Below are 13961 nucleotides of genomic sequence, written 5' to 3' on the forward strand. Positions count from 1 at the left end.
TGCTTGTCTTGCCAACTGTATTGGTTGTCCTTGGTCTTTGCATTTTGTATAAACTTGTGAATCAGCTTATCATTTTTCACCAAAAAAGCGTAAAGTATTTTGACTGAGATTAGATTTAATCTAAATATAAATTTGAGGATGATTGACTATGGTAATTTTGAGTCTTCCAACTCATTAACACCATATATTCCTCTATTCAATTTGGTCTTGAATTTCTCTTAGAGGATTTGCTCATCTTCTACTAGGTTTTTTCTCCTAGGCATTTTATTTTTTGATGTTACTAGTATTTTTTTTTTCTCTGTAAGTTTCTGAGCAATGCATTCTCTCTGACTTGTTTTCACCTTTTAAGTTTTTTTTTATATTGACCTAATTTGAGATTTACAGAAAAGTTGCAAGAATAATTGCAAGAATAAAACTTTCCAGATGACCTTCACCTGGATTTCCCAGTGATGGTATTTTGCTTTAATCTCCCTTTCTCTGTCTGTCTCTGTCTTTCTCTTTTCCTCCCGGTTTGCCTCTTGCCCCATTTCTCCATGAATATGTAAAATATTTCTGAATTAGGTTGCAGACATGATGTCCCTTTACCCCTAAAATACTACAAAGAATTTTCTTATGTAACCACAGTTCAGTAAAGTTCTGAGACAACTTCAGCCCCAGATGACATCTAAATGCAGCCACATGAAAATCCCAAGACAGAACTGCCAAGTTTGTCTGCCCCAAACTACTGACTCAGGAAGTATTAAGCAAAATGAAGTTTTCTTTTTTTTTTTTTCCTACTGCTATTAACATTTTTGGAAAACTTTGTTACACAGCAATATAACCAGGACACTTACCATGTGACCTGCATTCTAAATAGACAAATATTTGTCCTCTGATCTTCTATTTTACTGTCTCTACCTTGTGCTGATCTAATGTGGTGATCCACTCATTCTCTAGTTCTTAATTTCAGTTATTAAGTATCAGCTCTAGAATTTTTATTTGTTTTCTTGTTCTCATTTTTCTGCCAAGATATAACTTGACAACTAATGCTATAACCACTGTAATCACGACTACTTAAATTCTCTGTCAGATAACTCTAGTAGCTGAATACCTTGGGGAATACTTTCTAATGTCTCCTTCTTCCTCTTGGTTTTCCAGGAGATCTCTTTTATCTAAATATTTTTAAAATGACAGACATAGATGTAGAACATTATAGAAATCCTTCAGAAAAGTTTTTATTTTGCATCTTTTGTTTAGAGATAGATTTAGGATTAGAACAGCTTATGTAACATTGTTTTTTTTTTAAATGGAGTGTAATTGCTTTACAATGTTATGTTAGTTTCTGCTGTACAAGGAGTGAGTCAGTTATATGTATACATATATCCCCTCCTTCTTGAAATGCAAATCAAAACTACAATGAAGTATCTACAATGATTAATACCGGACATGATGTGGAGAAAAGGGAACCCTCTTGTACTGTTGGTGAAAATGTAAACTAATACAGCCACTATGGAGAACAATATCAGTTCAGTTCAGTGGCTCAGTCGTGTTCGACTCTTGGCGACCAGATGGACTGCAGCATGCCAGGCCTCCCTGTCCATTACCAACACCCGGAGTTTACCCAAACTCATGTCCCTTGAGTCAGTGATGCCATCCAACCATCTCATCCTCTGTTGTCCCCTTCTCCTCCTATCTTCAGTCTTTACCAGCATCAGGGTCTTTTCAAATGAGTTAGTTCTTCACATCAGGTGGCCAAAGTATTGGAGTTTCAGCTTCAGCATTAGTTCTTCCAAAGAATATTCAGAACTGATCCCTTTAGGATGGACTGATTGCATCTCCTTGCAGTCCAAAGGACTCTCAAGAGTCTTCTCCAACACCACAGCTCAAAAGAATCAATTCTTTGGCACTCAGCTTTCTTTATAGTCCAACTCTCACATCTGTACATGACTACTGGAAAAACTATAGCTTTAACTAGATGGACCTTTGTTGGCAAAGTAATGTCTCTGCTTTTTAGTATGCTGTCTGGTTTGGTCATAACTTTTTTCTAAGAAGTAAGCATTTTTTAATTTCATGGCTGAGGTCACCATGTGCAATGATTTTGGAGCCCAAGAAAATAAAGTCTGCCACTGTTTCCACTGTTTCCCCATCAATTTGATATGAAGTGATGAGACTGTTGGTCCTTTAATGGACCAGAACCTGGTGGTCCAGAGAGTAAGAGAGAGAAAGAGGCTGATATCCCCTGGTTTACATGGAAAGCCAATAGAGTCCTGTTCTTAGGGCTCGCGCTGCTGCACGTAGGCACCAGGTGCCCTCTCGAGTGGGTGAAGGTGCAGTGTGCCTTCTCAAGTCTAGAAGCCCGGGCAAGAAAGTGAGCTCAGCGGGCCTCCGCGCTCCAAGGAATTAGCCAGAAATAGAGACAGAGAGAGAGAGAGAGAGAGAGAGAGAGAGAGAGAGAGAGAGAGAGAGAGAGAGAGAGAGAGAGAAGAAAGAAAGAAAGACACGACACAGGGACCAAAACTCTGATGGAGCAAAGGTGTTTTAATCAACATGGTGTGGGCATATATACTGCAGTTATTCTCAGCAAAGATAAAGATTAAAATTCTAGAGTTACAAAACATAAGATGATCCCTATCAAAGAGAGTTGCAAACAATCACCTTTTACCGTATGGCTCATAAAAAGGAAAAGGGTACTTATCACCGTAATGAGAAATGCCTGGATTCCTCAGCCCCGGGAAAGGCGTGCCTCTCCTCTTAATTCCTGAATATTCAGGAATCAATAAGGGCCAGAGGGTTCCTGACAGATCCAAACAGCACACAGGAAGCCTCCTGTTAAGTGCTTCCTGACATGAGACCAGATACCATGATCTTAGTTTTGTGAATGTTGAGCTTTAAGCCAACTTTTTCACTCTCCTCTTTCACTTACATCAAGAGGCTCTTTAGTTCTTCTTCACTCTCTGCCATAAAGGTGGTGTCATCTGCATATCTGAGGTTACTGATATTTCTCCTGGAAATCTTGATTCCAGCTTGTTCTTCATCCAGCCCTACATTTCTCATGATGTACTCTGCAAACAAGTTAAATAAGCAGGGTGACAATATACAGCCTTGATGTACTACTTTTCCTATTTGGAATCAGTCTGTTGTTCCATGTCCACTTCTAAGTGTTGTTTCTTGACCTGCATACAGATTTCTCAAGAGGCACATCAGGTGTCTGGTATTCCCATCTCTTGAAGAATTTTCCACACTTTGTTGTGATCCACACAAAGTCTTTGGCATAGTCAATAAAGCAGAAATAGATATTTTTCTGGAACTCTCTTGCTTTTTCGATGACCCAGTGGATGTTGTCAATTTGATCTCTGGTTCCTCTGCCTTTTCTAAAGCCAGCTTGAACATCTGGAAGTTCACGGTTCATGTACTGTTGAAGCCTGGCTTGGAGAATTTTGACCATTACTTTGCTAGCATGTGAGATGAGTGTGATTGTGCATTTGAGCATTCTTTGGCATTGCCTTTCTTTGGGATTGGAATGAAGGCTGATCTTTTCCAGTCCTGTGGCCACTGCTGAGTTTTCCAAACTTGCTGGCATATTGAGTGCAGCACTTTCACAGCATCATCTTTTAGGATTTGACATAGCTCAGCTGGAATTCCATCACCTCCACTAGCTTTGTTCATAGTGATGCTTCCTAAGGCCCACTTGACTTTGCATTCTAGGATGTCTGGCTCTAGGTGAGTGATCATACCATCATGATTATCTGGGTCATGTAGATCTGTTTTGTATAGTTCTTCTGTATATTCTTGCCACCTCTTCTTAATATCTTCTGCTTCTGTTAGGTCCATACCATTTCTGTCTTTTATTGTGCCCATCTTTGCATGAAATGTTCCCTTGGTATCTCTAATTTTCTTGAGGAGATCTCTAGTCTTTCCTATTATATTGTTTTCCTCTATTTCTTTGCATTGATCACTGAGGAAGGCTTTCTTATCTCTCCTTGCTATTCTTTGAAACTCTGCTTTCACATGGGTATATCTTTTCTTTTCTCCTTTGCTTTTTGCTTCTCTTCTTTTCACAGCTATTTGTAAGGCCTCCTCAGACAGCCATTTTGCTTTTTTGCATTTCTTTTTCTTGGGGATGGTTTTGATCCCTGTCTCCTGTACGTCATGAACCTCCATCCATAGTTCTTCAGACACTCTGTCTATCAGAACTAATCCCTTGAATCTATTTCTCACTTCCACTGTATAATCATAAGGGATTTGATTTAGGTCATACCTGAATGGCCTAGTAGTTTCCCTGCTTTCTTCAATTTATGTCTGAATTTGGCAATTTAAGAGTTCAGGATCTGAGCCACAGTCCTTTTTTTTTTTTTAAGATCTTTAAAATTTAATCAGTTGAATTTTTAAAAAAATATCTGAGAACCAGGAGACCAGAGTTCTAATTCTTAGTCGGCATTAAATATATGTCCTTAGGTAAATCATTCCTCTCTTTAAACTTTGGTCTCACCTGAGCTCCCTATGATAGCCAGCATCTGTCCACTCCTCATTTTGAAGCGCAGGTTCTGAATGCCCTGCTCACAGGAGTCCTTGTGAAATGTCCAGGGCATCTTGAAGTGAGCCAGCTGCTTAAACCAAGGTACCTGGGAGGCCATATCCACCCTTCCCTTCTGCTTGGGGAATTGTTTGGCCCTCTCTGTCTGCTCCTCCCACCGGTCCTCAGGTGGAGCCACAGTCCTTTAAAACCTAGGACTAAAATTAGCATATGACCCAGCAATCCCACTACTGGGCATAAACAGTGAGGAAATCATAATTCAGAAATACACATGTAACTCATTCTTAGGACAATTCATAGAGTAAAAGAAAATTTTTTGGCTTTCTCAGACACAGTATTCTCAATAGAGATTAAAATTAGATTAACTTTGCTGCTATTTTATAGCTCCCATCTCAGGCTCCATCACTAGATCATTATTTAGCTTAAATCAGTTTCCAGTTCTTCAACCTCCCAGCGCTCTAATCATTGCTGTTTCTGCAGGAAAACAAACCCAGGCGCTGCCCCAGTGCAAGGACCCAGTGACGGAACCAGCGGCCTCAGCGGCCTCAGAGGAGAGCACTCCCTACTCCTCAGGTGAGGGTCCCACAGGACAGAAGACCCTTCTCATTCCCCCGTCACCGCCCCACTGTCCCATTTCTCTCTCCTCAGACAGCAGACAGCTCCGCCTGGTGGACGGGGGCGGTCCCTGCGCCGGGAGAGTGGAGATCCTTGACCAGGGCTCCTGGGGCACCATCTGTGATGACGGCTGGGACCTGGACGATGCCCGCGTGGTGTGCAGGCAGCTGGGCTGTGGACAAGCCCTCAACGCCAAGAGGTCTGCTCACTTCGGGGTGGGATCAGGGCCCATCTGGCTGGACGACCTGAACTGCACAGGAAAAGAGTCCCACGTGTGGAGGTGCCCTTCCCGAGGCTGGGGGCGGCACGCCTGCAGACACAAGGAGGACGCGGGGGTCGTCTGCTCAGGTCTGCGCTGCGCACTGTCCACAGGCTGGGGGAGGGGTGGGGCTCTGAAGAACGGGGGTCTGAGCTCTGAGGGAGAGATGCTGAAAGGACCAGAGGAGGAGGCTTCCTCCCAGGAGCCTGTGTTTCCAGCAGACGTGAAGACGAGGTCCTTTCACTTCCTCCTGCAGCAGCTGAGATTTTTGTACTTTCTTCTCAGCAGTGTTTCCTGGCGGAGCCGTTTCTTACAGTTTCCACGTGACAGCAGAGCTCTCTCTTCAGTTCCCTGTGGTAGTACAGTCTAGAGATCCTGCTGATGCTGTAATGAAAGCACAGATTTACTCTTTTCAGTTCTGTTTGCTAGGAGTCTGCCGACGGTCTCCGAGGGCCAACATCCTGATGTTCACAGAGCACGTTCTTTCTGGAGGCATGGGGAGGACTCCTTTCCCAGCCTTTCCTGGTTTCTATGTGACCTCCTTCCTTGGCCCAGAGCCCTCTTCTTCAGACCTACAGCAAACTATGTCTCTTCTGAGAATTCTTCTTTACATTTCCCTCTAACTGGAGCTTTGCAAGGTTATCCATCTAAGGATATCAGGGCTAAGGAGGTGATTAGGCTGGACTCAGGTGGTTAATTCACCATATTCCAGCTTAATCTCACCACCCCAAAGTCCTTACCTTAATAACATCTGTAAAGTCCATTTTCAAATGTAAGGTAACATATTCACAGGTTCCACAGATTATGATGTAGAGATTTGTGGTTTCATTATTCTGCCTACCCACCCCCCCCCCCACCCCGCCCCATATCCATATCACATCCCATTCACAGATCCATTTTAGATTTTACCAGGAAGCAGGATCTAGCTCCCCCTCCTTGCAGGTGCCCAGACTGGTCTTTCTCTCTCTTCATATCCATGACATCATTGTGGTAGAAATAGACACAAAAAGACAAAGTAAAATGAAAGGGAGATGAATGTCATTCTTGTCACCTCGTGGACATCTCCTCAACTAGGTCAGGGATGTATAGTCACAAATTCTTGGAGAGAGGAAAACCCAGAGCACTGAGTGGAGTGCTCACTATGTCCTGTTTCCTCTGCTTTTCAATTTTAGATTTTCTGGCCCTCAGGATGGTCAGCGAGGACCAGGAGTGTGGTGGGTGGCTGGAAGTTTTCTACAACGGGACCTGGGGCAGTGTCTGCCGCAGCCCCATGGAAGACATCACCGTGTCCATGATCTGCAGACAGCTTGGATGTGGAAACAGTGGAAGTCTCAACCCTTCAGTTGCTCTTAGGGAAGGTTCTAGACCCCGCTGGGTAGATGGAATCCGTTGTCAGAAAACTGATACCTCTCTCTGGCAGTGTCCTTCTGACCCTTGGGATTACAACTCATGCTCTTCAAAGGACGAAGCCTATATCTCATGTGCAGGTAAATTACTGTTCTGTTTCTGTGTCTGTCCCAACCCCGTAGGATGTTGTTAGTGTGATTTTATGTTTTCCAGTCTAAGTGATGAGTTTAGGTTGAATCTAGAAAAAGGTGGGTTGTGTTTCTGTCTGTGTTTCCATGTATTTGTATTCATTGTGGGGTATGGACCTGGTAAACAGCAAAGAGATAAAGCAATTTCAGTTTGTGGCAAGACACAGTTAATGTCTCAGTCCATTAGATGATGAAGCCTCTGTTTTCACTTGTTTGGATTGAGCCAAGGACCTTTGATAATCTTGTTTGGGGACAAGACCAGCCCCAGCTGTCCCTGATCCAGCACTTCCTATCGTTGCTCCTACAGGAGGGAGACCCAAGAGCTGTCCAGCTGCTGCCCCCTGCACAGGTACGTCAGCCCCGCCCCCTCCCCAGGGCTCCCAGGGGCTCCTTCCTCCCACCAGGGGAGTCACAGGAGGGGCTGCTGCCTTTTCAGACAGAGAGAAGCTCCGGCTCAGGGGAGGAGACCGCGAGTGCTCAGGGCGGGTGGAGGTCTGGCACAGCGGCTCCTGGGGCACCGTGTGCGATGACTCCTGGAGCCTGGCAGAGGCCGAGGTGGTGTGTCAGCAGCTGGGCTGTGGCCCGGCCCTGGAAGCCGTGCGGGCCGCGGCGTTTGGCCCTGGAAACGGGAGCATCTGGCTGGACGAGGTGCGGTGCGGGGGCCGGGAGTCCTCCCTGTGGGACTGTGCTGCGGAGCCCTGGGGGCAGAGTGACTGCAAGCACGAGGAGGATGCTGGTGTGAGGTGCTCTGGTGAGTGAGGGGCTCGGGGTCCGCCCTAGTGAGTGGAGGACAAGTGTGAGTTTGTATCCAGAAGCACTTCCTGGGATAACCTGCTGCTTTGTGCCCTAACTCCAGGAAAAGCTATTACCTGATTTCCTGGGATCTGAGAGAGAATGGTATACCCATAAAGATAGATGTAACTGATGGCTTTTTCCGATCAACTCAGTACAATAATCTATTCTTTTTTCCTTCTCTCCCGGTGAGAGAACAGCAGTTCCCTCCAGCCATGGAAGTAAGTGTTCTGCTGCTCTGAGCAGTGTGATTGAGGAGATCCCCATATTTTCAGGCACCTGCACTGTATATCTGTATATTTCAACAAAACTACCTGTATCAGTACAGAAAACCTTAACGATCTCATGTTTACAATCCTGTTAAGCAGTGGCAACTGGAGTCCTCCAGAGCTTTAACAACTGTCATCCTGTAAAAATCCTCTGGAACCAGAATGAGAAGACACTTGACTTAGCTCAGGGAAAGACCTCTGTCGATCACATCTTGGGGTTCAGGCAAACCCATTGTACCTTAATGGTGACTTCACGGTCTTAAAGACTCAGAAGAGGACCAGTATAAGGACAGAGGGGTTCCTCTGGACTTATGACCCTCCTAAAACCCTATGGTCCACTTTGACTCATCTCCAGCCCCTGACATCCTTTCCCTTCCCATGATCATCTGCATCATCCTCGGAGCCCTTCTCTTCATGGTCCTCATCATCCTGGGGATTCAACTACACAGATGGAGAGCAATGCACCAAGGTGGGCCTTAGGGATGCCAAATGATCTGGAAAGTGGTGGGAAAGGAATTGAGTCTGTTGTGGCATCAAGAAAGTGCACAAGTATTGGTCTCTGTGCTCATTATCTGGTAGAATCCCACCTTTTCTACAGTAGACAACAGGATTTGAAAGAATGGAATCTTTGGTCGAATGTAAAATTACTTGAGAATTATGACTTCCTGTGTGAACAGTGCCAGTGGATATTGAGTGTGAGATTAAGGTCAGGGTGAGGAAATCTAGTTCTGTTCCATGTAGCTAAGAAAGGAGCCTGATCAGCCCAGAGTGGTTCCCCAAGGGGGAGCGTTGGAGAGCACCGAAGGCTTTGGCTGTTGATAAAGGGATTAACTCCACGGTCAGTCTCTAACTCATGCCACTTTCCCAGAGTTATCTGATTTTGAAGATGCTGTTGATGAAGCTGTGTACCAGGAGATTGATGACATCATAAAACCAGGGAAGAAGGACCTGTTAGACAGCCAAGGTAAGTCCCATGCCCTCCCCTCTGCTCATGAGCTGGCTGTGTGTTATTTTCAGCAAACAGAGACCCAATCTTACTAGGCCAACTTCACATGGAGTTTCAAGCCTTCTCTCTACAAGTCTGAAGTCTCAATATTTCCTCTAAACTATGACAGCAGGCATCCTACCATGACAGGGGAAAGGTTTCCATTTTTCTATGATGATTTTCTCCCTACCAGGTAACCTGTCTGATGACTCAGCAACTAAGCTGCCATATTACACAGGGGACGATGGAGAGGATGGAGACTCTGACTCTGCCCCAGGTAGCAGGTCTTCCCTTGGATGGTGGGGATGTGGAGGAGGCATCTTGTCTGAGGATCTCTTCCTGTGATTAAGATGGGAAAGGTCTCTTTTCTCTAGTTCACAACAACTTTTTCCCTCTCTTGCCCACTCCATGACTTCAGAAATGGAAAGATCAGACCTAGTTCTCTGTGTTCACAGCCACTTCTACCCAGTTACAGACTGAATATGTAGCGCTTCCCAGGTGGCGCTAGTGCTACAGTACCCGCCTGCCAACGCAGGAGAGATAAGAGATGCTGGTTTGATCCCTGGGTCAGGAAGACCCTTTGAAGGAGGGCATGGCAACTGACTCCAGTAGTCTTGCCCAGAGAATCCCCATGAACAGAGGAGCCTAGCAGGCTACAAGGGGTCTCAAAGAGTTGGACATGACTGAAGCAACTGAGCATGCATGTATCTGGTAGTATATTATTATCTAATATACCATTAAAGATTTTAAGACCATTTAAAAAAAATCTGAAACTGATCAACTCAAAACTGTGTGGCTAAAGAGAACATTGGAATCTATAGTTGGATCCAGAATCAGTCTGATATTTTAATCATTTTATGGATTTTTGTATGTATTGAGATAAAAATATTGCTATTGATAAGCCCTGGAATATATAGAAAGATCAGTGCTGGTACTTATCAATTACCAGAAACTCTTACTTACATGAAACTGCAGAAAGGAGAATGTCCTCTCTGGGTCTTCTCCAGATAGTAACGATGGACAACCCCTGGAGGTGAGATCCTGAGGTCAACCAAGATCTAGAAGGCACTGAAACTCAGGCGTCCTGTGACTGGGGTGGTGGGATATCCTGTCTCTGAATAACAGATGTCCAGGATCCCCCTCCCACCAGCTCTGAGTCTCCCAGAGCTTCAGAGGTCACATGGACACCTGGGTTCTCTTGGTCCAGATTCATCCTCCCCAGTCACTGATATGTGCACAGTATGTGTGACAAATCTGTACCATATGCTTGAAATAGTGCCTGAAACTCATAGCATAATAGCCATTGTTGATGCTTTATGTTATGAGAGACCTTGTTAGAAAAATATGATTGACCCTGATATATTGAAATAGTTAAAAGATTTAAATGATTTCTGAGCATATTGAGATCAAGTACATGCCTTTGACACGACCTTGGAATATAGAGTCTATATTTATCAGTTGTTTGAACTTCTGCATTAGAAGGGACTTAGGGCATCATTTAGTCCAACACATACTTTGCTATTCCACCTAAGTCTGTGTCTGTTTACAGATCCTCTAAGACAGCATATCAATACCACAGGAAATGGTTATGATGATGTTGATGAGTTACCTGTTCCTGTAAATCCTTTCTTCCCTGGGATGAATGAGAATAACATTTCCCCAGAGGACAGACGTGGTGCCAGTTATTCCCAGACAAGTGAGTTGACAGCTCAGTAGTCTGACTTCATCATGTAAAGAAGATGAGTTTTGACCCACTTAATAGTCAGTTTTTCTTATTGTCAGAATTGGGGTACCCTCTTATACCTAAATGGGCTTCCCAGGTGGTGCAGTGATAAAGATTCCACCTGCTAATGCAGGAGACACAAGAGGGTGTCTTGTGTCTTGATAGGGTTTGATCCCTGGGTTGGGAAGATTCCCTGGAGGAGGGCATGGCAACCCACTACAGTATTCTTGCCTGGAGAATTCCATGGACAGAGGAGCCTGGCAGGCTACAGTCCATGGGGTCACAAAAAGTTGGACATGACTGAGCAGGGTCACACACACGGAGAAAGGAGAATGCCTTCCTGGATCTTCTCCAGTTAGTAAAGATGGACAACCCCTGGAGGTGGGATACTAAGGTCAACCAAGGGCTAGAAGGGACTGAAACCCAGGCGTTCTATGACTGGGATGGTGGAATATTCTGTCTCTGAGTAACAGATGTACAGGATCCCTCTCCTACCAGCTCTGTGTCTCCCAGAGTTTCAGAGAGCACACGGACACCTGGGTTCTCTTGGTTCAGATTCATGCTCCCCAGTCACTTATATGTGCATAGTATGTGTTACAACTCTGTACCACATGCTCAAAAAGAGTACCTGAAGCTCATAGCATTATAGATATTGCTGATGCTTTATGATATGAGAGACCATAGTAGAAAAATATGATTGACCCTGATATATTGGAATGTTTAGAAAGTTTAAATGATTTCTGAGTACACTGAGATCAAATACAAGCCTTTGACAGCCCTGGAATATGGAGTATATATTTATCATTTATTTGGATCACTGCCTCAGAAGGGACTTGGAGCATCACTTAGTCCAACTCATATTTTGCTTTTTCACCTAAGTTCTTGTCTGTTTTCAGAGCCTCCGGGACAGGACATCAACACTATAGGAAATGGTTATGATGATGTTGATGAGTTACCTGTTCCTGTAAACCCTTTCTTCCCTGGGATGAATGAGAATAACTTTTTCACAGATGATAGAGGTGGTGCCAGGTATTCCCAGACTGGTGAGTTGACAGCTCAATAGCCTGACTTTATCATCATGGAGAAGATGAGTTTGACTCACCAACAGTCATTGTTTCTTAACTATCAAAACTGGGGTAGCCTTGTATACCTAGATGGGTTTCCCTGGTGGTGCAGTGGTAAAGACTCTGCCTGCCAATGTAGGAGACAAAAGGGACTTGGATTTGATCCGTGAATCAGTAAGATTCCCTGGAGAAGGAAATGGCAACCCACTCCAGTATTGTTGCCTGGAAAATCATGTGGACAGAAGAGCCTTGTGGGCTACAGTCCACGGGGTTGCAAAGAGTCGAACACAAGTAAGCACGCATGCACCACATATACCAGGTATAATTGACTTTTCCTTATCTCTGGAATATTGGAGCTACTTCATCTTTTCTGAGAGGAGAACATACTGTGTTCTCTTGTCCATGTCCATCATCAATTGGATAAACACACATTTGTATGAGTTACAGAGGCTTTGTTCCCATTTTCATACCCCAAATTGAAATATATATTCTGACAATAAATTTGGGGATTTTTCAAATTGTGAGAATTAATCTGAAATGTTTTTAATGGAGATATAAATTAAATTTATGAGCTATAAAACTTGTTTTGAGAGATCTGTGTAACCATATATTTAAAGTTGATTGCTCATTATTAAAGCAGAATTGGCAATAGCCTTAACTAGAGACTCATAAAGTCTCAGCACTAGAAGGAAACCAAGAGAAAATTTTCTCTCACTGGTTCAATTGCCGGATGAAGACCCTCATTCCCAAGGACTAGGCTTTCTGCTTATATGTGGGGATGTGGTCCCTGGGGAACAGGAGGTTGTGGAATTTTGTTGAGTTGCCTCTTTCTGGCATCTGACAGAGGACCCAGGGTGTTCTCATGAAGCTTGCAGGTCAGGCTGGTTCTGTTGCTGAGGTGCTCAGAAGAGGGCATCTGAGGCACTCTACAGAGATCATCTCCTGTCTCCACTTCTTGAGAAATCAGACCCACCGTGTGTGGAAGAGGCACGCACATCTCTTTCCCACTCCTTGCCACTATTGGTCCATCTTCTTTCCAACTGCCAAGGTCCAGACAAGATGTTGCATGGAGTAGCTGAGTCAGTATGAAGTAGCTCAATCTAGACTTTTAGACGATGCTGGGTGCTCCCCCTCACCTCAGATACTTTGTGTCCCCTTTAACTATCCTTCCATCAGAGGTTGTGTCTTGTCATTTTGTCACCACTTCTCCTTACTGTTTCAGGCATCTCTCTGAAGTCTCTGAGAGAAACTGTCGACTCTTGGGTGGAAGAGAAGGAGTCCTCATTGGTCTTGAGACAAGAAGAGCATGGATATGATGATGTTGAGCTTAGCACCATGTAGCACCATTTTTGAAGTAAGAAATTCTTGAAAGACATCTCTGTAATATTTTTTATCAAATAAATGAGAATCCTGTCTTCTTCATAATTATATTTTTACATGGAACTATAATTAAAGGCATTTTTTTTTTCTCTGTAGAAATCATATCATTACCTGCAACACAGGGTTTTACATTGAGAGTTGCCATGAAACATAATCCCTGATATTTTCATGTCTTTGTAACTTATTCCACTCTGCCAGAATAAAGTATTTATGGGTGGTAAGTGCCTGTGACGTTTCAGAAAAATCTAGAGACTTTCACTGGATCTTCCCAAATAACATAGGACAGGCCTCCAAGCTTAACATGCTAAGTGCACTATTGATAGGAAAGAATTTCCTATAAATACTTTCCCCACATGACATTCTGGCTGCCTTGTCATAATTAATACTCTGCAGAAAGTTTTTCTGGCTCTTGTGACAGACCCTGGAATGATAAACCCTCCAAAACCACCCCTCACAAAAGGCCCCTTCACAGACCACATGGATAACTTGGAATGATTGCCCTCATCTCCTTGATCTAAATAGTTCAAAAGTCTATTCACCAACTCCTGGCTGGTTTTGAGCACTCAATCCATAATAGGCTCATCCTGAGACTCTCCCAAGTCTAGGTGGGAAATCTTATCCTCCTCTCCTCTCCCATAATTTTATATGATTTTTATCACCCAGAATTATAGTAACCAGCTATTTTGGCTTCATGGATACCATGGATCAGGAATAAAATATAACATTCTTGATGGGCACACTTTACTCTGTCACTTATTTCATCACTTCCCAATGGCAAATGGCCATGTGAGCTGCACTTAGAGAAGCCCTAGGAATCTTCTAATCC

General features: G+C 43.9%; 2 protein-coding genes across 2 annotated transcripts in view; both read left to right on the top strand.

Annotated features, from left to right (window-relative positions):
- Positions 1–8308, top strand: part of LOC133043708 (antigen WC1.1-like) — a 72295-nt gene extending 63987 nt beyond the window's left edge. The window contains exons 11-16 of the mRNA XM_061124861.1: positions 4994–5086; positions 5162–5476; positions 6560–6874; positions 7230–7271; positions 7359–7673; positions 8080–8308. Of these exons, the coding sequence (XP_060980844.1) occupies positions 4994–5086; positions 5162–5476; positions 6560–6874; positions 7230–7271; positions 7359–7673; positions 8080–8246 (1247 nt within the window). The 3' untranslated portion in view covers positions 8247–8308. The remainder of the gene's footprint in view (positions 1–4993; positions 5087–5161; positions 5477–6559; positions 6875–7229; positions 7272–7358; positions 7674–8079) is intronic.
- Positions 8304–13096, top strand: LOC133043050 (antigen WC1.1-like). Its single transcript, XM_061123940.1, has 6 exons — positions 8304–8452; positions 8852–8947; positions 9162–9245; positions 10518–10664; positions 11588–11734; positions 12978–13096. The coding sequence occupies exons 1-6, from the start codon at positions 8314–8316 to the stop codon at positions 13094–13096; spliced, it is 732 nt and encodes a 243-aa protein (XP_060979923.1). The 5' UTR covers positions 8304–8313.
- Positions 13097–13961: the final 865 nt, after the last annotated feature.

The sequence above is a fragment of the Dama dama genome, chromosome 22 (assembly GCF_033118175.1).
Source record: "Dama dama isolate Ldn47 chromosome 22, ASM3311817v1, whole genome shotgun sequence".
Classification (NCBI taxonomy): domain Eukaryota; kingdom Metazoa; phylum Chordata; class Mammalia; order Artiodactyla; family Cervidae; genus Dama; species Dama dama.